This window comes from Salmo salar, chromosome 11 (assembly GCF_965601325.2).
Source record: "Salmo salar chromosome 11, fSalSal1, whole genome shotgun sequence".
Taxonomy (NCBI): Eukaryota; Metazoa; Chordata; class Actinopteri; order Salmoniformes; family Salmonidae; genus Salmo; species Salmo salar.
The window spans coordinates 124,918,013-124,933,529 of NC_138301.1; the positions used below are offsets into that span (position 1 = coordinate 124,918,013).

Genomic DNA, 15,517 nt, shown 5'->3' on the forward strand with positions numbered 1-15,517 from the left:
AAAATCATGGACCCCTTCGCTGCTATAACAGCCTCCTCTCTTCTGGGAAGGCTTTCCACTAGATGTTGGATCATCACTGCTATAACAGCCTCCACTCTTCTGGGAAGGCTTTCCACTAGATGTTGGAACATTGCTGTTATAACAGCCTCCACTCTTCTGGGAAGGCTTTCCACTAGATGTTGGATCATTGCTGCTATAACAGCCTCCTCTCTTCTGGGAAGGCTTTCCACTAGATGTTGGAACATTGCTGCTATAACAGCCTCCACTCTTCTGGGAAGGCTTTCCACTAGATGTTGGATCATTGCTGCTATAACAGCCTCCACTCTTCTGGGAAGGCTTTCCACTAGATGTTGGTACATTGCTGCAGGGACTTGCTTCCATTCAGCCACCAGAGTATTAGTGAGGTCGGGTGCTGATGTTGGGTGATTAGGCCTGGCTCACAGTCGGCGTTCCAATTCATCCCAAAGCTGTTCGATGGGGTCAGGGCTCTGTGTAGGGAAGTCAAGTTCTTCCACACAGATCTCGACAAACCATTTCTCTATGGACCTCGCTTTGTGCATTGTCACGCTGAAACAAAAAAGGGCCCCAAACTGTTGCCACAAAGTTGGAAGGACAGAATCGTCTAGAATGTCATTGTATGCTGAAGCGTTAGATTTCCCTTCACTGGAACTAAGGGGCCCGAACCATGAAAAACAGCCCCAGACCATTTGTGACGGCTACTCCAATACCTTGACTTTGTTGTCCTTAAGCCATTTTGCCACAACTTTGGAAGTATGCTTGGGGTCATTGTCCATTTGGAAGACCCATTTGCGACCAAGCTTCAACTTCCTGACTGATGTCTTGAGATGTTGCTTCAATATATCCACATAATTTTCCTACCTCATGATGCCATCTATATTGTGAAGTGCACCAGTCCCTCCTGCAGCAAAGCACCCCCACAACATGATGCTGCCACCCCCGTGCTTCACGGTTGGGATGGTGTTCTTCGGCTTGCAAGCCTCCCCCTTTTTCCTCCAAACATAACGATGGTCATTATGGCCAAACAGTTCTATTACTGTTTCATCAGACCAGAGGACATTTCTCCAAAAAGTACGATCTTTGTCCCCATGTGCAGTTGCAAACCGTAGTCTGGCTTTTTTATGGCGGTTTTTGAGCAGTGGCTTCTTCCTTGCTGAGCGGCCTTTCAGGTTATGTCAATATAGGACTCGTTTTACTGTGGATATAGATACTTTTGTACCTGTTTCCTCCAGCATCTTCACAAGGTCCTTTGCTGTTGTTCTGGGATTGATTTGCACTTTTCGCACCAAAGTACGTTCACCTCTAGGAGACAGAACGCGTCTCCTTCCTGAGCGGTATGACAGCTGCGTTGTCCCATGGTGTTTATACTTGCGTACTATTGTTTGTACAGATGAACGTGGTACCTTCAGGCATTTGGAAATTGCTCCCAATGATGAACCAGACTTGTGGAGGTCTACAAATTTTTTTCTGAGGTCTTGACTGATTTCTTTTGATTGTCCCATGATGTCAAGCAAAGAGGCACAGAGTTTGAAGGTAGGGCTTGAAATACATCCACAGGTACACCTCCAATTGACTCAAATGATGTCAATTAGCCTATCAGAAGCTTCTAAAGCCATGACACCATTTTCTGGAATTTTCCAAGCTGTTTAAAGGCACAGTCAACTTAGTGTATGTAAACTTCTGACCCACTGGAATTGTGATACAGTGAATTATAAGTGAAATAATCTGTCTGTAAACAATTGTTGGAAAAATGACTTGTGTCATGCACAAAGTAGATGTCCTAACCGACTTGCCAAAACTATAGTTTGTTAACAAGAAATTTGTGGAGTGGTTGAAAAACGAGTTTTAATGAGTCCAACCTAAGTGAATGTAAACTTCCCGACTTCAACTGTAGGTACATGGTTGCAAAGGGCATCAGTGTCTTAACAACTGTAGGTACATGGTTGCAAAGGGCATCAGTGTCTTAACAACATAAAAGTGGATCTTCGTGATTGTACTATCCTTCTTTTTTAGACCACATAGTCCTAATAAAATACTTTGAATGGTAGGCTAACCGCGGAGTCTGGGTCTCTCTCATTCTGTGGTGTCTTAAAGAAGAGTAAAGTTAATAAGGCCTCAACACCCAGCTGAATGCGTCTGATCTAACGTCTATCTGAATTTGTGTCGCTGTCCATTTAGAAATCACTGAACCAGTAGGCCGACCTCGTCGCAGCTCATTTTTCTTGCACTTGCTTGTACTTGGAGCTAAGTGTTAATGGCATAAGAACAAACATTGTGAATTTACTGAACCTAAATGTAATAATGTTTGTGTTGGGTTCAAAAGTCTAAACTCATGTCGACGTTGGTTATTATTGAAGGAGAATACGGTTCTTATCCATTTACACAAATCAACACGGAGTCAATAGAAGCCATATTTATTTAATCAAGTCAGCCATAAGCTCCTCTCTCGGGACAGCTTTATGTAGACCGTAAACGTTCGCGGGCACCGTTTGTCACAGTTATAGTGCATTAACTGCATTTAATGTATTGTTTAGAGTTGCTGGCATGCATCAACAAACAAACAAAAAAAATTGGTTGTTTGCCCTACCAAGATTGCCATGCTAACGTCGCCACTGTTACTAGCTAACGCTTACAAACATTACCATTTGATTTGCTATCGTGAGTTATTGATCTCCCAAGGTAAGGGATGGAACAACATTTACCGAACGTTTACCTGGAGGAAAATGGGGGGAGTGCCATACTTTTTACATTTCATTGAAGGTGTGGGTATAGTGTTTGTTTTCTAAATCTACATTTACATTTACGTCATTTAGCAGACGCTCTTATCCAGAGCGACCTGGGGAGGGTCATGTAATAGGTAATTAATAACAGGATATATTTTTCAGTGTTTTATAATTAGTTTCTTATATCGAAGTGTGCCCCGATGCCACCCCTCCTCTCTGATTCTCCGCTGAGAACTCAATATCAACTGCACCTATAGACTATTCAGTGTGGTCTCAATCAAATGATTCGTAGCCTATAGGATATATGCTATGAAGTGCATGCTGGGAGAAGCACAGAGAAGAAGTTACATCTCTAAGATAGCTGCTGGGATAATGTAAATAAAAGTAGGCTGCATTACTACACACCGCGATGGATATTCCAACCCTGAGGCCCGACATGCTCTTGCTCATCAAAAACATTTTGTTGTGCTGCTTAACCAATGGCTGTGCTGCTTAACCAATGGCTGTGCTGCTTAACCAATGGCTGTGCTGCTTATCCAATGGCTGTGCTGCGTAACCAATGGCTGTGCTGCTTAACCAATGGCTGTGCTGCGTAACCAATGGCTGTGCTGCTTATCCAATGGCTGTGCTGCTTAACCAATGGCTGTGCTGCGTAACCAATGGCTGTGCTGCGTAACCAATGGCTGTGCTGCGTAACCAATGGCTGTGCTGCTTAACCAATGGCTGTGCTGCGTAACCAATGGCTGTGCTGCGTAACCAATGGCTGTGCTGCGTAACTAATGGCTGTGCTGCGTAACCAATGGCTGTGCTGCGTAAGCCTACAGTAGCTGTTCAGGAGGAGAGTCAAAGGTTTCTTCCAATTTTGTATATATTTTTTTATTAGGCCTAGTCCATAAAATGCACTATATTGCGCGCGGACTAGCCTATGTTCTGTTCAGTTTGAGAAGGAGGACCGAGGTAAACAAAAGTATGTGGACACCTGCTCGTCGAACATCTCATTGCAAAATCATGGACATTAATATGGAGTTGGTCCCCCCTTTGCTGCTATAACAGCCTCCACTCTTCTGGGAAGGCTTTCCACTAGATGTAGGAACATTGCTGCTATAACAGCCTCCACTCTTCTGGGAAGGCTTTCCACTAGATGTAGGAACATTGCTGCTATAACAGCCTCCACTCTTCTGGGAAGGCTTTCCACTAGATGTAGGAACATTGCTGCTATAACAGCCTCCACTCTTCTGGGAAGGCTTTCCACTAGATGTTGGAACATTGCTGCTATAACAGCCTCCACTCTTCTGGGAAGGCTTTCCACTAGATGTTGGATCATTGCTGCTATAACAGCCTCCTCTCTTCTGGGAAGGCTTTCCACTAGATGTTGGTACATTGCTGCTATAACAGCCTCCACTCTTCTGGGAAGGCTTTCCACTAGATGTTGGATCATTGCTGCAAAAACTTGCTTTCATTCAGCCACAAGAGTATTAGTGAGGTCGGGTACTGATGTTGGGTGATTAAGCCTGGCTTGAAGTCGGCGTTCCAATTCATCCCAAAGGTGTTCGATGTGGTTGAGGTCAGGGCTTTGTGCAGACCAGTCAAGTATTTCCACACCGATCTCTACAAACGATTTCTGCATGGACCACGCTTTGTGTCATGCTGAAACAGGAAAGGCCTATAGTGATGGAAGCTACAATCTCAGGGGGGGGGGGGGGGGGGGTAGATTGTAGCTTCCATCACTATAGTTGTCTGCATCATTTCCAATCCTCCATATATTTTTGGTGTGTGTGTGTCTGTGTGTGTGTGTGTATACAGTTGAAGTCGAAAGTTTACATACACTTAGGTTGGAGCTGTTGTAGACTTCTAACCTGTGAGTGGCAGTAATGATTGATTTGCCGAATATGATTTTTTTCCGGTTGCTTGTACATTTTAGATTTTTTTGACCGTAAGTAAATGAAAATAGTTGATATTTGGTGATCAACTAACGTATTTTGACCCTATAGCGCTTGCAGAGCTGGTGAATGTGAGTTTAAGTCTGAGCTTTCTGAGGTCTCTAACACAAAGATATTGGTTCAAGTTTATTTCTATTTATACAACGGTGGGTCTAATGCTGTTTTGGTTAAAAGATCATTCCAGCCGGTGCCTAGTCCCCAAGTTAACACCGGGCTACATCTATGACGTTGAAATGCCTATTCACTCTGTTCCATCTGAATCCACTGTCTCATCAGCCCAGCCAGGCAATTTATAAACTTGATCTCCACTACAAAAAAAGCATCTGGATATTATCTCACATTTCTTTTAGACTAACATTTAGTTTACAACAGCAGAGATTTGTATAAAACTTGCTGTCTGTCTCTCTGACATTTGCAACATTGTTTCTGTATTGAACTTCGATCTCCAGCTGTCCCGTAGTAATGAACATGTCGGGAGTCGGGACACGAGACAGACAGGCAGCGTATCTCAGCCAGTTGAAATCATGAATCAGCTGGCATCATGTTTATGGATAGAGACAAAGAAATGTACATTGAGAAAAGGTCAAATGAAAAGAGATGCAGCTAGTTTGCAGTCTTTCCAGCTTCAGTTTGAAGGGATTGTGTTTAGCTGTGTTGTTGGCTAGCTCCTATGAACAACGAGTGTCCTGATGAGAGAGCACATTTTCTATGCCAGGTGAAATCGTGCATCCTCAGCTCATTGTTATGGATGTATCCAAATAAATGTCACTAGAAAACAGCTTAAAGAAATGCAGCTACTGTTGATATTCTGGCTGCACTGTTTGACCTGACTGTAAGTTAGCCGTAGTTGGCTAGCTAGCAAGCAAGGGATAAGAACGTTGCCAGCCAGTATGGCAATGGAACATTTAGAACGAACGACTGGGTCGCGTTTCAATATGTCCTCCAAACACCGGCTTCCCGGGGATTATCACAAGTACCATTAACGTTCCAACTGAATGTTTTGTCAACAAATAGCTTGTTTGTTTACATGTTCAGTGCTAATGATGTCATAACTTTACCAGCATAATACCTCAGATACTCGTTTTGTCCAAATGATCAGGGACAAAAAAATCTCCTCCTCGTTAGCTGTCGCATCCCAGTCTGCTGACAGACGCTACGATGCCAGTTAAGCTACTGTCAGTAGTGTGTCTGTAGTCTAGTCGGTAGTGTGTCTGTAGTCTAGTCAGTAGTGTGTCTGTAGTCTAGTCAGTAGTGTGTCTGTAGTCTAGTCAGTAGTGTGTCTGTAGTCTAGTCAGCAGTGTGTCTGTAGTCTAGTCAGCAGTGTGTGTCTAGTCAGTAGTGTGTCTGTAGTCTAGCCAGTAGTGTGTGTCTAGTCAGTAGTGTGTCTGTAGTCTAGTCAGCAGTGTGTCTGTAGTCTAGTCAGCAGTGTGTCTGTAGTCTAGTCAGTAGTGTGTCTGTAGTCTAGTCAGTAGTGTGTGCCTGTAGTCTAGCCAGTAGTGTGTGTCTAGTCAGCAGTGTGTCTGTAGTCTAGTCAGCAGTGTGTGTCTAGTCAGTAGTGTGTCTGTAGTCTAGCCAGTAGTGTGTGTCTAGTCAGCAGTGTGTCTGTAGTCTAGTCAGCAGTGTGTCTGTAGTCTAGTCAGCAGTGTGTCTGTAGTCTAGTCAGTAGTGTGTCTGTAGTCTAGTCAGTAGTGTGTGTCTGTAGTCTAGCCAGTAGTGTGTCTGTAGTCTAGCCAGTAGTGTGTCTGTAGTCTAGTCAGTAGTGTGTCTGTAGTCTAGTCAGTAGTGTGTGTCTGTAGTCTAGTCAGTAGTGTGTCTGTAGTCTAGCCAGTAGCGTGTGCCTGTAGTCTAGTCAGTAGTGTGTCTGTAGTCTAGCCAGTAGTGTGTGTCTGTAGTCTAGTCAGTAGTGTGTCTGTAGTCTAGCCAGTAGTGTGTCTGTAGTCTAGTCAGTAGTGTGTCTGTAGTCTAGTCAGTAGTGTGTGTCTGTAGTCTAGTCAGTAGTGTGTCTGTAGTCTAGCCAGTAGTGTGTCTGTAGTCTAGTCAGTAGTGTGTCTGTAGTCTAGTCAGTAGTGTGTGTCTGTAGTCTAGCCAGTAGAGTGTCTGTAGTCTAGTCAGTAGTGTGTGTCTAGTCAGTAGTGTGTCTGTAGTCTAGTCAGTAGTGTGTCTGTAGTCTAGTCAGTAGTGTGTCTGTAGTCTAGTCAGTAGTGTGTCTGTAGTCTAGTCAGTAGTGTGTGTCTAGCCAGTAGTGTGTCTGTAGTCTAGTCAGTAGTGTGTCTGTAGTCTAGTCAGTAGTGTGTCTGTAGTCTAGTCAGTAGTGTGTCTGTAGTCTAGTCAGTAGTGTGTCTGTAGCCTAGCCAGTAGTGTGTCTGTAGTCTAGTCAGTAGTGTGTCTGTAGTCTAGTCAGTAGTGTGTCTGTAGTCTAGTCAGCAGTGTGTCTGTAGTCTAGTCAGTAGTGTGTCTGTAGTCTAGTCAGTAGTGTGTCTGTAGTCTAGCCAGTAGTGTGTCTGTAGTGTGTCTGTAGTCTAGTCAGTAGTGTGTCTGTAGTCTAGCCAGTAGCGTGTCAGTAGTGTGTCTGTAGTCTAGTCAGTAGTGTATCTGTAGTCTAGTCAGTAGTGTGTGTCTGTAGTCTAGTCAGTAGTGTGTCTGTAGTCTAGTCAGTAGTGTGTCTGTAGTCTAGCCAGTAGTGTGTCTGTAGTCTAGTCAGTAGTGTGTCTGTAGTCTAGTCAGTAGTGTGTCTGTAGTCTAGTCAGTAGTGTGTGTCTGTAGTCTAGTCAGTAGTGTGTCTGTAGTCTATCCAGTAGTGTGTCTGTAGTCTAGTCAGTAGTGTGTCTGTAGTCTAGTCAGTAGTGTGTGTCTGTAGTCTAGTCAGTAGTGTGTGTCTGTAGTCTAGTCAGTAGTGTGTCTGTAGTCTAGTCAGTAGTGTGTCTGTAGTCTAGTCAGTAGTGTGTGTCTAGTCAGTAGTGTGTGTCTGTAGTCTAGTCAGTAGTGTGTGTCTGTAGTCTAGCCAGTAGTGTGTCTGTAGTCTAGTCAGTAGTGTGTCTGTAGTCTAGTCAGTAGTGTGTCTGTAGTCTAGTCAGTAGTCTGTAGTCTAGTCAGTAGTCTGTAGTCTAGTCAGTAGTCTGTAGTCTAGTCAGTAGTGTGTCTGTAGTCTAGTCAGTAGTGTGTCTGTAGTCTAGTCAGTAGTGTGTCTGTAGTCTAGTCAGTAGTGTGTGTCTGTAGTCTAGTCAGTAGTGTGTGTCTGTAGTCTAGTCAGTAGTGTGTCTGTAGTCTAGTCAGTAGTGTGTGTCTGTAGTCTAGCCAGTAGTGTGTCTGTAGTCTAGTCAGTAGTGTGTGCCTGTAGTCTAGCCAGTAGTGTGTCTGTAGTCTAGTCGGTAGTGTGTCTGTAGTCTAGTCAGTAGTGTGTGTCTGTAGTCTAGTCAGCGTTTAGACCCAGTAGCACTCTGCTGATTAGATCCCCGACTCTCAAGATCAATAACTAACATCCTCCTCCCCTTCTTCTTCCCCCTCCTCCTCCTTCCCCTCCTCCCCCTCCTCCTCCCCCTCCTTCCCCTCCTCCCTCCTCCCCCTCCTCTCCCCCCTCCTCATCATCATTAAAACTGCTCTTAAAAGATTACATCCACATACTCTCTCTCTCTCTCTCTCTCTCTCTCTCTACCAGTGGTTCAGTGTGTGTAGGGAGAGTCTCTCTGTCGTAAGCCTGGTCTCTATTATCTTGAGTAGTTAGTAGCCTGTACAGTAGCGCGTTGTTAATAAAGCCTGTTATATCTGACTTCGGGGCTGCAGTTGGTCAGTTCTCTGATGGAGGGAGAGGTAAAGAAGAGAAGGAGGAAGGACCAGATGGTGAATCTGGTGGTTGTGTGTTTGCTCCAGTCTGCTGCGGCCAGCCTTATCACCGGTGAGTGACACACACACACACACACACACACCAAATCAAATCATATTGTATTTGTCACATGTGTTGAATACAACTGGTATAGACTTTACCGTGAAATGCTTGCTGAAGTGATGCAGAGTTTAAAAATAATACTTAAAATAAAAAAATAGTAACACGAGGAATGAAATAAAATACACAAGAATGGAGCTATATACAGGAAGTACCAGATCAATGTGGAGCTATATACAGGAAGTACCAGATCAATGTGGAGCTATATACAGGAAGTACCAGATCAATGTGGAGCTATATACAGGAAGTACCAGATCAATGTGGAGCTATATACAGGAAGTACCAGATCAATGTGGAGCTATATACAGGGAGTACCAGATCAATATGGAACTATATACAGGAAGTACCAGATCAATGTGGAGCTATATACAGGAAGTACCAGATCAATGTGGAGCTATATACAGGAAGTACCAGATCAATGTGGAGCTATATACAGGAAGTACCAGATCAATGTGGAGCTATATACAGGAAGTACCAGATCAATGTGGAGCTATATACAGGAAGTACCAGATCAATGTGGAGCTATATACAGGAAGTACCAGATCAATGTGGAGCTATATACAGGAAGTACCAGATCAATGTGGATCTATATACAGGAAGTACCAGATCAATGTGGAGCTATATACAGGAAGTACCAGATCAATGTGGATCTATATACAGGAAGTACCAGATCAATGTGGAGCTATATACAGGAAGTACCAGATCAATGTGGAGCTATATACAGGAAGTACCAGATCAATGTGGAGCTATATACAGGAAGTACCAGATCAATGTGGAGCTATATACAGGAAGTACCAGATCAATGTGGAGCTATATACAGGAAGTACCAGATCAATGTGGAGCTATATACAGGAAGTACCAGATCAATGTGGTTATATACAGGGAGTACCAGATCAATGTGGAGCTATATACAGGAAGTACCAGCACCAGATCAATGTGGAGCTATATACAGGAAGTACCAGATCAATGTGGAGCTATATACAGGAAGTACCAGATCAATGTGGAGCTATATACAGGAAGTACCAGATCAATGTGGAGCTATATACAGGAAGTACCAGATCAATGTGGTTATATACAGGGAGTACCAGATCAATGTGGAGCTATATACAGGAAGTACCAGCACCAGATCAATGTGGAGCTATATACAGGAAGTACCAGATCAATGTGGATCTATATACAGGAAGTACCAGATCAATGTGGAGCTATATACAGGAAGTACCAGTACCAGATCAATGTGGAGCTATATACAGGAAGTACCAGTACCAGATCAATGTGGAGCTATATACAGGGAGTACCAGATCAATGTGGAGCTATATACAGGAAGTACCAGATCAATGTGGAGCTATATACAGGAAGTACCAGATCAATGTGGAGCTATATACAGGGAGTACCAGTACCAGATCAATGTGGAGCTATATACAGGAAGTACCAGATCAATGTGGAGCTATATACAGGAAGTACCAGATCAATGTGGAGCTATATACAGGGAGTACCAGTACCAGATCAATGTGGAGCTATATACAGGAAGTACCAGATCAATGTGGAGTTATATACAGGAAGTACCAGATCAATGTGGAGCTATATACAGGGAGTACCAGTACCAGATCAATGTGGAGCTATATACAGGAAGTACCAGTACCAGATCAATGTGGAGCTATATACAGGAAGTACCAGATCAATGTGGAGTTATATACAGGAAGTACCAGATCAATGTGGAGCTATATACAGGGAGTACCAGATCAATGTGGAGCTATATACAGGGAGTACCAGATCAATGTGGAACTATATACAGGAAGTACCAGATCAATGTGGAGCTATATACAGGAAGTACCAGATCAATGTGGAGCTATATACAGGAAGTACCAGATCAATGTGGAGCTATATACAGGAAGTACCAGATCAATGTGGAGCTATATACAGGAAGTACCAGATCAATGTGGAGCTATATACAGGAAGTACCAGATCAATGTGGAGCTATATACAGAAAGTACCAGATCAATGTGGAGCTATATACAGGAAGTACCAGATCAATGTGGAGCTATATACAGGGAGTACCAGTACCAGATCAATGTGGAGCTATATACAGGAAGTACCAGATCAATGTGGATCTATATACAGGAAGTACCAGATCAATGTGGAGCTATATACAGGGAGTACCAGTACCAGATCAATGTGGAGCTATATACAGGAAGTACCAGATCAATGTGGAGCTATATACAGGAAGTACCAGTACCAGATCAATGTGGAGCTATATACAGGGAGTACCAGATCAATGTGGAGCTATATACAGGAAGTACCAGATCAATGTGGAGCTATATACAGGAAGTACCAGATCAATGTGGAGCTATATACAGGGAGTACCAGTACCAGATCAATGTGGAGCTATATACAGGAAGTACCAGATCAATGTGGAGCTATATAGAGGAAGTACCAGATCAATGTGGAGCTATATACAGGGAGTACCAGATCAATGTGGAGCTATATACAGGAAGTACCAGATCAATGTGGAGCTATATACAGGAAGTACCAGTACCAGATCAATGTGGTTATATACAGGAAGTACCAGATCAATGTGGAGCTATATACAGGAAGTACCAGATGAATGTACAAATTCCCTGTCTTATTTCAGTTAGGATCACCACTTTTTTTAAAGAAAGTTAAATGGCAAAATAATAGTAGAGAGTGATTTATTTCAGCTTTTATTTCTTTTTTTAGTTTCGGGTAGCCTTCCACAAGCTTCCCACAATAAGTTGGGTGAATTTTGGCCCATTCCTCCTGACAGAGCTGGTGTAACTGAGTCAGGTTTGTAGGCCTCCTTGCTCGCACACACTTTTTCCGTTCTGTCCACAAATTTTCTATGGGATTGAGTTCAAGTTTGCTTGGGGTCATTGTCCATTTGGAAGACCCATTTGCCACCAAGCTTTAACTTCCTGACTGATGTCTTTCGATTTTGCTTCACTGTATCCACATCCTTTTCCTCCTCATGATGTCATCTATTTTGTGAAGTGCACCAGTCCCTCCTGCAGCAAAGCACCCCCACAACATGATGCTGCCACCCCCGTGCTTCACGGTTGGGATGGTGTTCTTTGGCTTGCAAGCCTCCCCCTTTTTCCTCCAAACATAACGATGGTCATTATGGCCAAACATTTATATTTTTGTTTCATCAGACCAGAGGAAATTTCTCCAAAAAGTACCATCTTTGTCCCCATGTGCAGTTGCAAAGCGTAGTCTGGCTTTTTATGGCGGTTTTGGAGCAGTGGCTTCGTCCTTGCTGTGCGGCCTTTCAGGTTTGTCGATATAGAACTATTTTTACTGTGGATATAGATACTTTTGTACCTGTTTCCTCCAGCATCTTCAGAAGGTCCTTTGTTGTTGTTCTGGGATTGATTTGCACTTTTCGCACCAAAGTACGTTCATCTCTAGGAGACAGAATGCGTCTCCTTCCTGAGCGGTATGATGGCTGCGTGCTCCCATGGTGTTTATACTTGCGTACTATTGTTTGTACAGATGAACGTGGTACCTTCATACGTTTGTAAATTGCTCCCAAGGATGAACCAGACTTGTGGAGGTCTACAAAAAAGTTTCTGAAGTCTTGGCTGATTTCTTTTGATTGTCCCATGATTTCAAGCAAAGAGGTACTGAGTTTGAAGGTAGGCCTTAAAATACATCCACAGGTACAGCTCCAATTGACTCAAATGATGTCAATAAGCCTCAGAAGCTTCTAAAGCCATGACATCATTTTCTGGAATTTCCCAAGCTGTGTAAAGGCACAGTCAACTTAGTGTATGTAAACATCTGACCCACTGGAATTGTGATAGTGAGCTATAAATGAAATAATCTGTCTGTAAACTATTGTTGGAAAAATTACTTGTGTCATGCACAAAGTAAATGTCCTAACTGACTTGCCAAAACTATAATTTGTTAATATTGAATTTGTGGAGTGGTTGAAAAATGAGTTTTAATGACTCCAACCTAAGTGTATGTAAACTTCTGACTTCAACTGTATTTCATCCTTCAACAAGTCTCCAGAACTGACCGTGTACAAGCTGAATGTTCATGAACAGAGCAGATTCACTGGGATGACCTCAGTATGCTGCCAATCAACAACTAGCATGGGATGCTAATATGACTAGGATTATCATCAACTAGCATGGGTTGCTAATATGACTAGGATTATCATCAACTAGCATGGGTTGCTAATATGACGAGGATTATCATCAACTAGCATGGGATGCTAATATGACTAGGATTATCATCAACTAGCATGGGATGCTAATATGACTAGGATTATCATCAACTAGCATGGGTTGCTAATATGACTAGGATTATCATCAACTAGCATGGGATGCTAATATGACTAGGATTATCATCAACTAGCATGGGTTGCTAATATGACTACGATTATCATCAACTAGCATGGGTTGCTAATATGACTAGGATTATCATCAACTAGCATGGGATGCTAATATGACTAGGATTATCATCAACTAGCATGGGTTGCTAATATGACGAGGATTATCATCAACTAGCATGGGATGCTAATATGACTAGGATTATCATCAACTAGCATGGGTTGCTAATATGACTAGTATTATCATCAACTAGCATGGGATGCTAATATGACTAGGATTATCATCAACTAGCATGGGTTGCTAATATGACTACGATTATCATCAACTAGCATGGGTTGCTAATATGACTAGGATTATCATCAACTAGCATGGGATGCTAATATGACTAGGATTATCATCAACTAGCATGGGATGGTAATATGACTAGGATTCTCATCAACTAGCATGGGTTGCTAATGTGACTAGGATTATCATCAACTAGCATGGGTTGCTAATTGGAGTAGGATTATCATCAACTAGCATGGGATGCTAATATGACTAGGATTATCATCAACTAGCATGGGTTGCTAATTGGAGTAGGATTATCATCAACTAGCATGGGTTGCTAATATGACTAGGATTATCATCAACTAGCATGGGATGCTAATATGACTAGGATTATCATCAGAGCAATTTACAGTAGTGAATGCATACATTTCATACAATTTCATACATCTTTTTTTCTGTGCTGGCCCCCCATGGGAATTGAACCCACAACCCTGGCGTTGCAAACACCATGCTCTACCAACTGAGCTACAGGGAAGGCTGATATTAAATAATTGCCTCCATGGATATGGTCTGATTTTGGCTAGGCTACTTTGAAACAAGGTAAGACAAGCCTCATAATATGTAGTAAAACGTTCGGATTTCAAACAATTAAATATATATTTTCAAATGTATACTCAATCAAATGTTTTTATAAAACCCTTCTTACATCAGCAGATGTCACAAAGTGCTGTACAGAAACCCAGCCTAAAACCCCCAAACAGCAAGCAATACAGATGTAGAAGCACAGTGGCTAGGAAAAACTCCCTAGAAAGGCCAGAACCTAGGAAGAAACCTAGAGAGGAACCAGGCTATGAGGGGTGGCTAGGAAAAACTCCCCTAGAAAGGCCAAAACCTAGGAAGAAACCTAGAGAGGAACCAGGCTGTCTCCAGCTCATTGCAAAGTGGGGTGTGATGCGCAGATGAAGCCTGCCTTCACCTTGTCTACGCATTTCCTGTTTGAGATGCTGTAGCAACAGCTGTCCCTCTGTCTGACAGATTTTCCACTCAGAGGATCTGTATCTGGATGCTGTACCCATGTGATAAATAAGATACATAACAAATACACTGTAAACACGCACCAATTTAATTCCACTACATTTGAGAAAGTCATGTATAGACCGATAAGCATGACCAATCAAATGTATTTACAGTACTGTGAAAAAGTTTTAGGCAGGTGTGAAAAAAAAGCTGTAAAGTAAGAATGCTTTCAACACTAGACATGTTAATAGATTATATTTATCAATTACCACCCTTTGCCTTCAAAACAGCATAAATTATTCTAGGTATATTTGCACACTGTTTATGAAGGAACTCGGCAGGTAGGTTGGCCCAGACATCTTGGAGAACTAACCACAGATCTTCTGTGGATTTAGGCAGCCTCAGGTGCTTCTCTCTCTCCATGTGATCCCAGACAGACTCGATGATGTTGAGATCAGGGCTCTGCGGGGGGCCATACCATCACTTCCAGGACTCCTTGGTCTTCTTTACACTGAAGATAGTTCTTAATGACTTTCGCTGTATGTTTGGGGTCGTTGTCTGTATGTTTGGGGCCGTTGTCATGCTGCAGAATACATTTGGAGCCAATCAGATTCCTCCGTGATGGTATTGCATTTTAAAAATTATTATTATTATTTTTTACATTTTATTTTACTAGGCAAGTCAGTAAAGAACCAATTCTTATTTACAATGATGGCCTAGGAACAGTGGGTTAACTGCCTTGTTCAGGGGCAGAGCAACAGATTTTTACCTTGTCAGCTCGGGGGATTCAATCTAGCAACCTTTCAGTTACTGGCCCAACGCTCTAACCACTAGGCTACCTGCCTCCCCTCCGCTCTAACCACTAGGCTACCTGCCTCCCCTCCACTCTAACCACTAGGCTACCTGCCTCCCCTCCACTCTAACCACTAGGCTACCTGCAGCCCCTCCACTCTAACCACTAGGCTACCCTGCCGGCCCTCCACTCTAACCACTAGGCTACCTGCCACCCCACTAGGCTAACCACTAGGCTCTAACCACTAGGCTACCTGCCGCCTCACTAGGCTAACCACTAGGCTAACCACTAGGCTACCTGCCGCCTCACTAGGCTAACCACTAGGCTAACCACTAGGCTACCTGCCGCCTCACTAGGCTAACCACTAGGCTCTAACCACTAGGCTCTAACCACTAGGCTCTAACCACTAGGCTCTAACCACTAGGCTACCTGCCGCCCCACTAGGCTCCAACCACTAGGCTCTAACC

At 43.1% G+C, this 15,517-nt stretch overlaps 1 protein-coding gene across 1 annotated transcript in view; it reads left to right on the top strand.

Annotated features, from left to right (window-relative positions):
- Nucleotides 1–8,343: 8,343 nt before the first annotated feature.
- The window catches only part of layna (layilin a), a 41,764-nt gene continuing 34,590 nt past the window's right edge, over nucleotides 8,344–15,517 (top strand). The window contains exon 1 of the mRNA XM_045711576.2: nucleotides 8,344–8,573. Within this exon, the coding sequence (XP_045567532.1) occupies nucleotides 8,477–8,573 (97 nt within the window). The 5' untranslated portion in view covers nucleotides 8,344–8,476. The remainder of the gene's footprint in view (nucleotides 8,574–15,517) is intronic.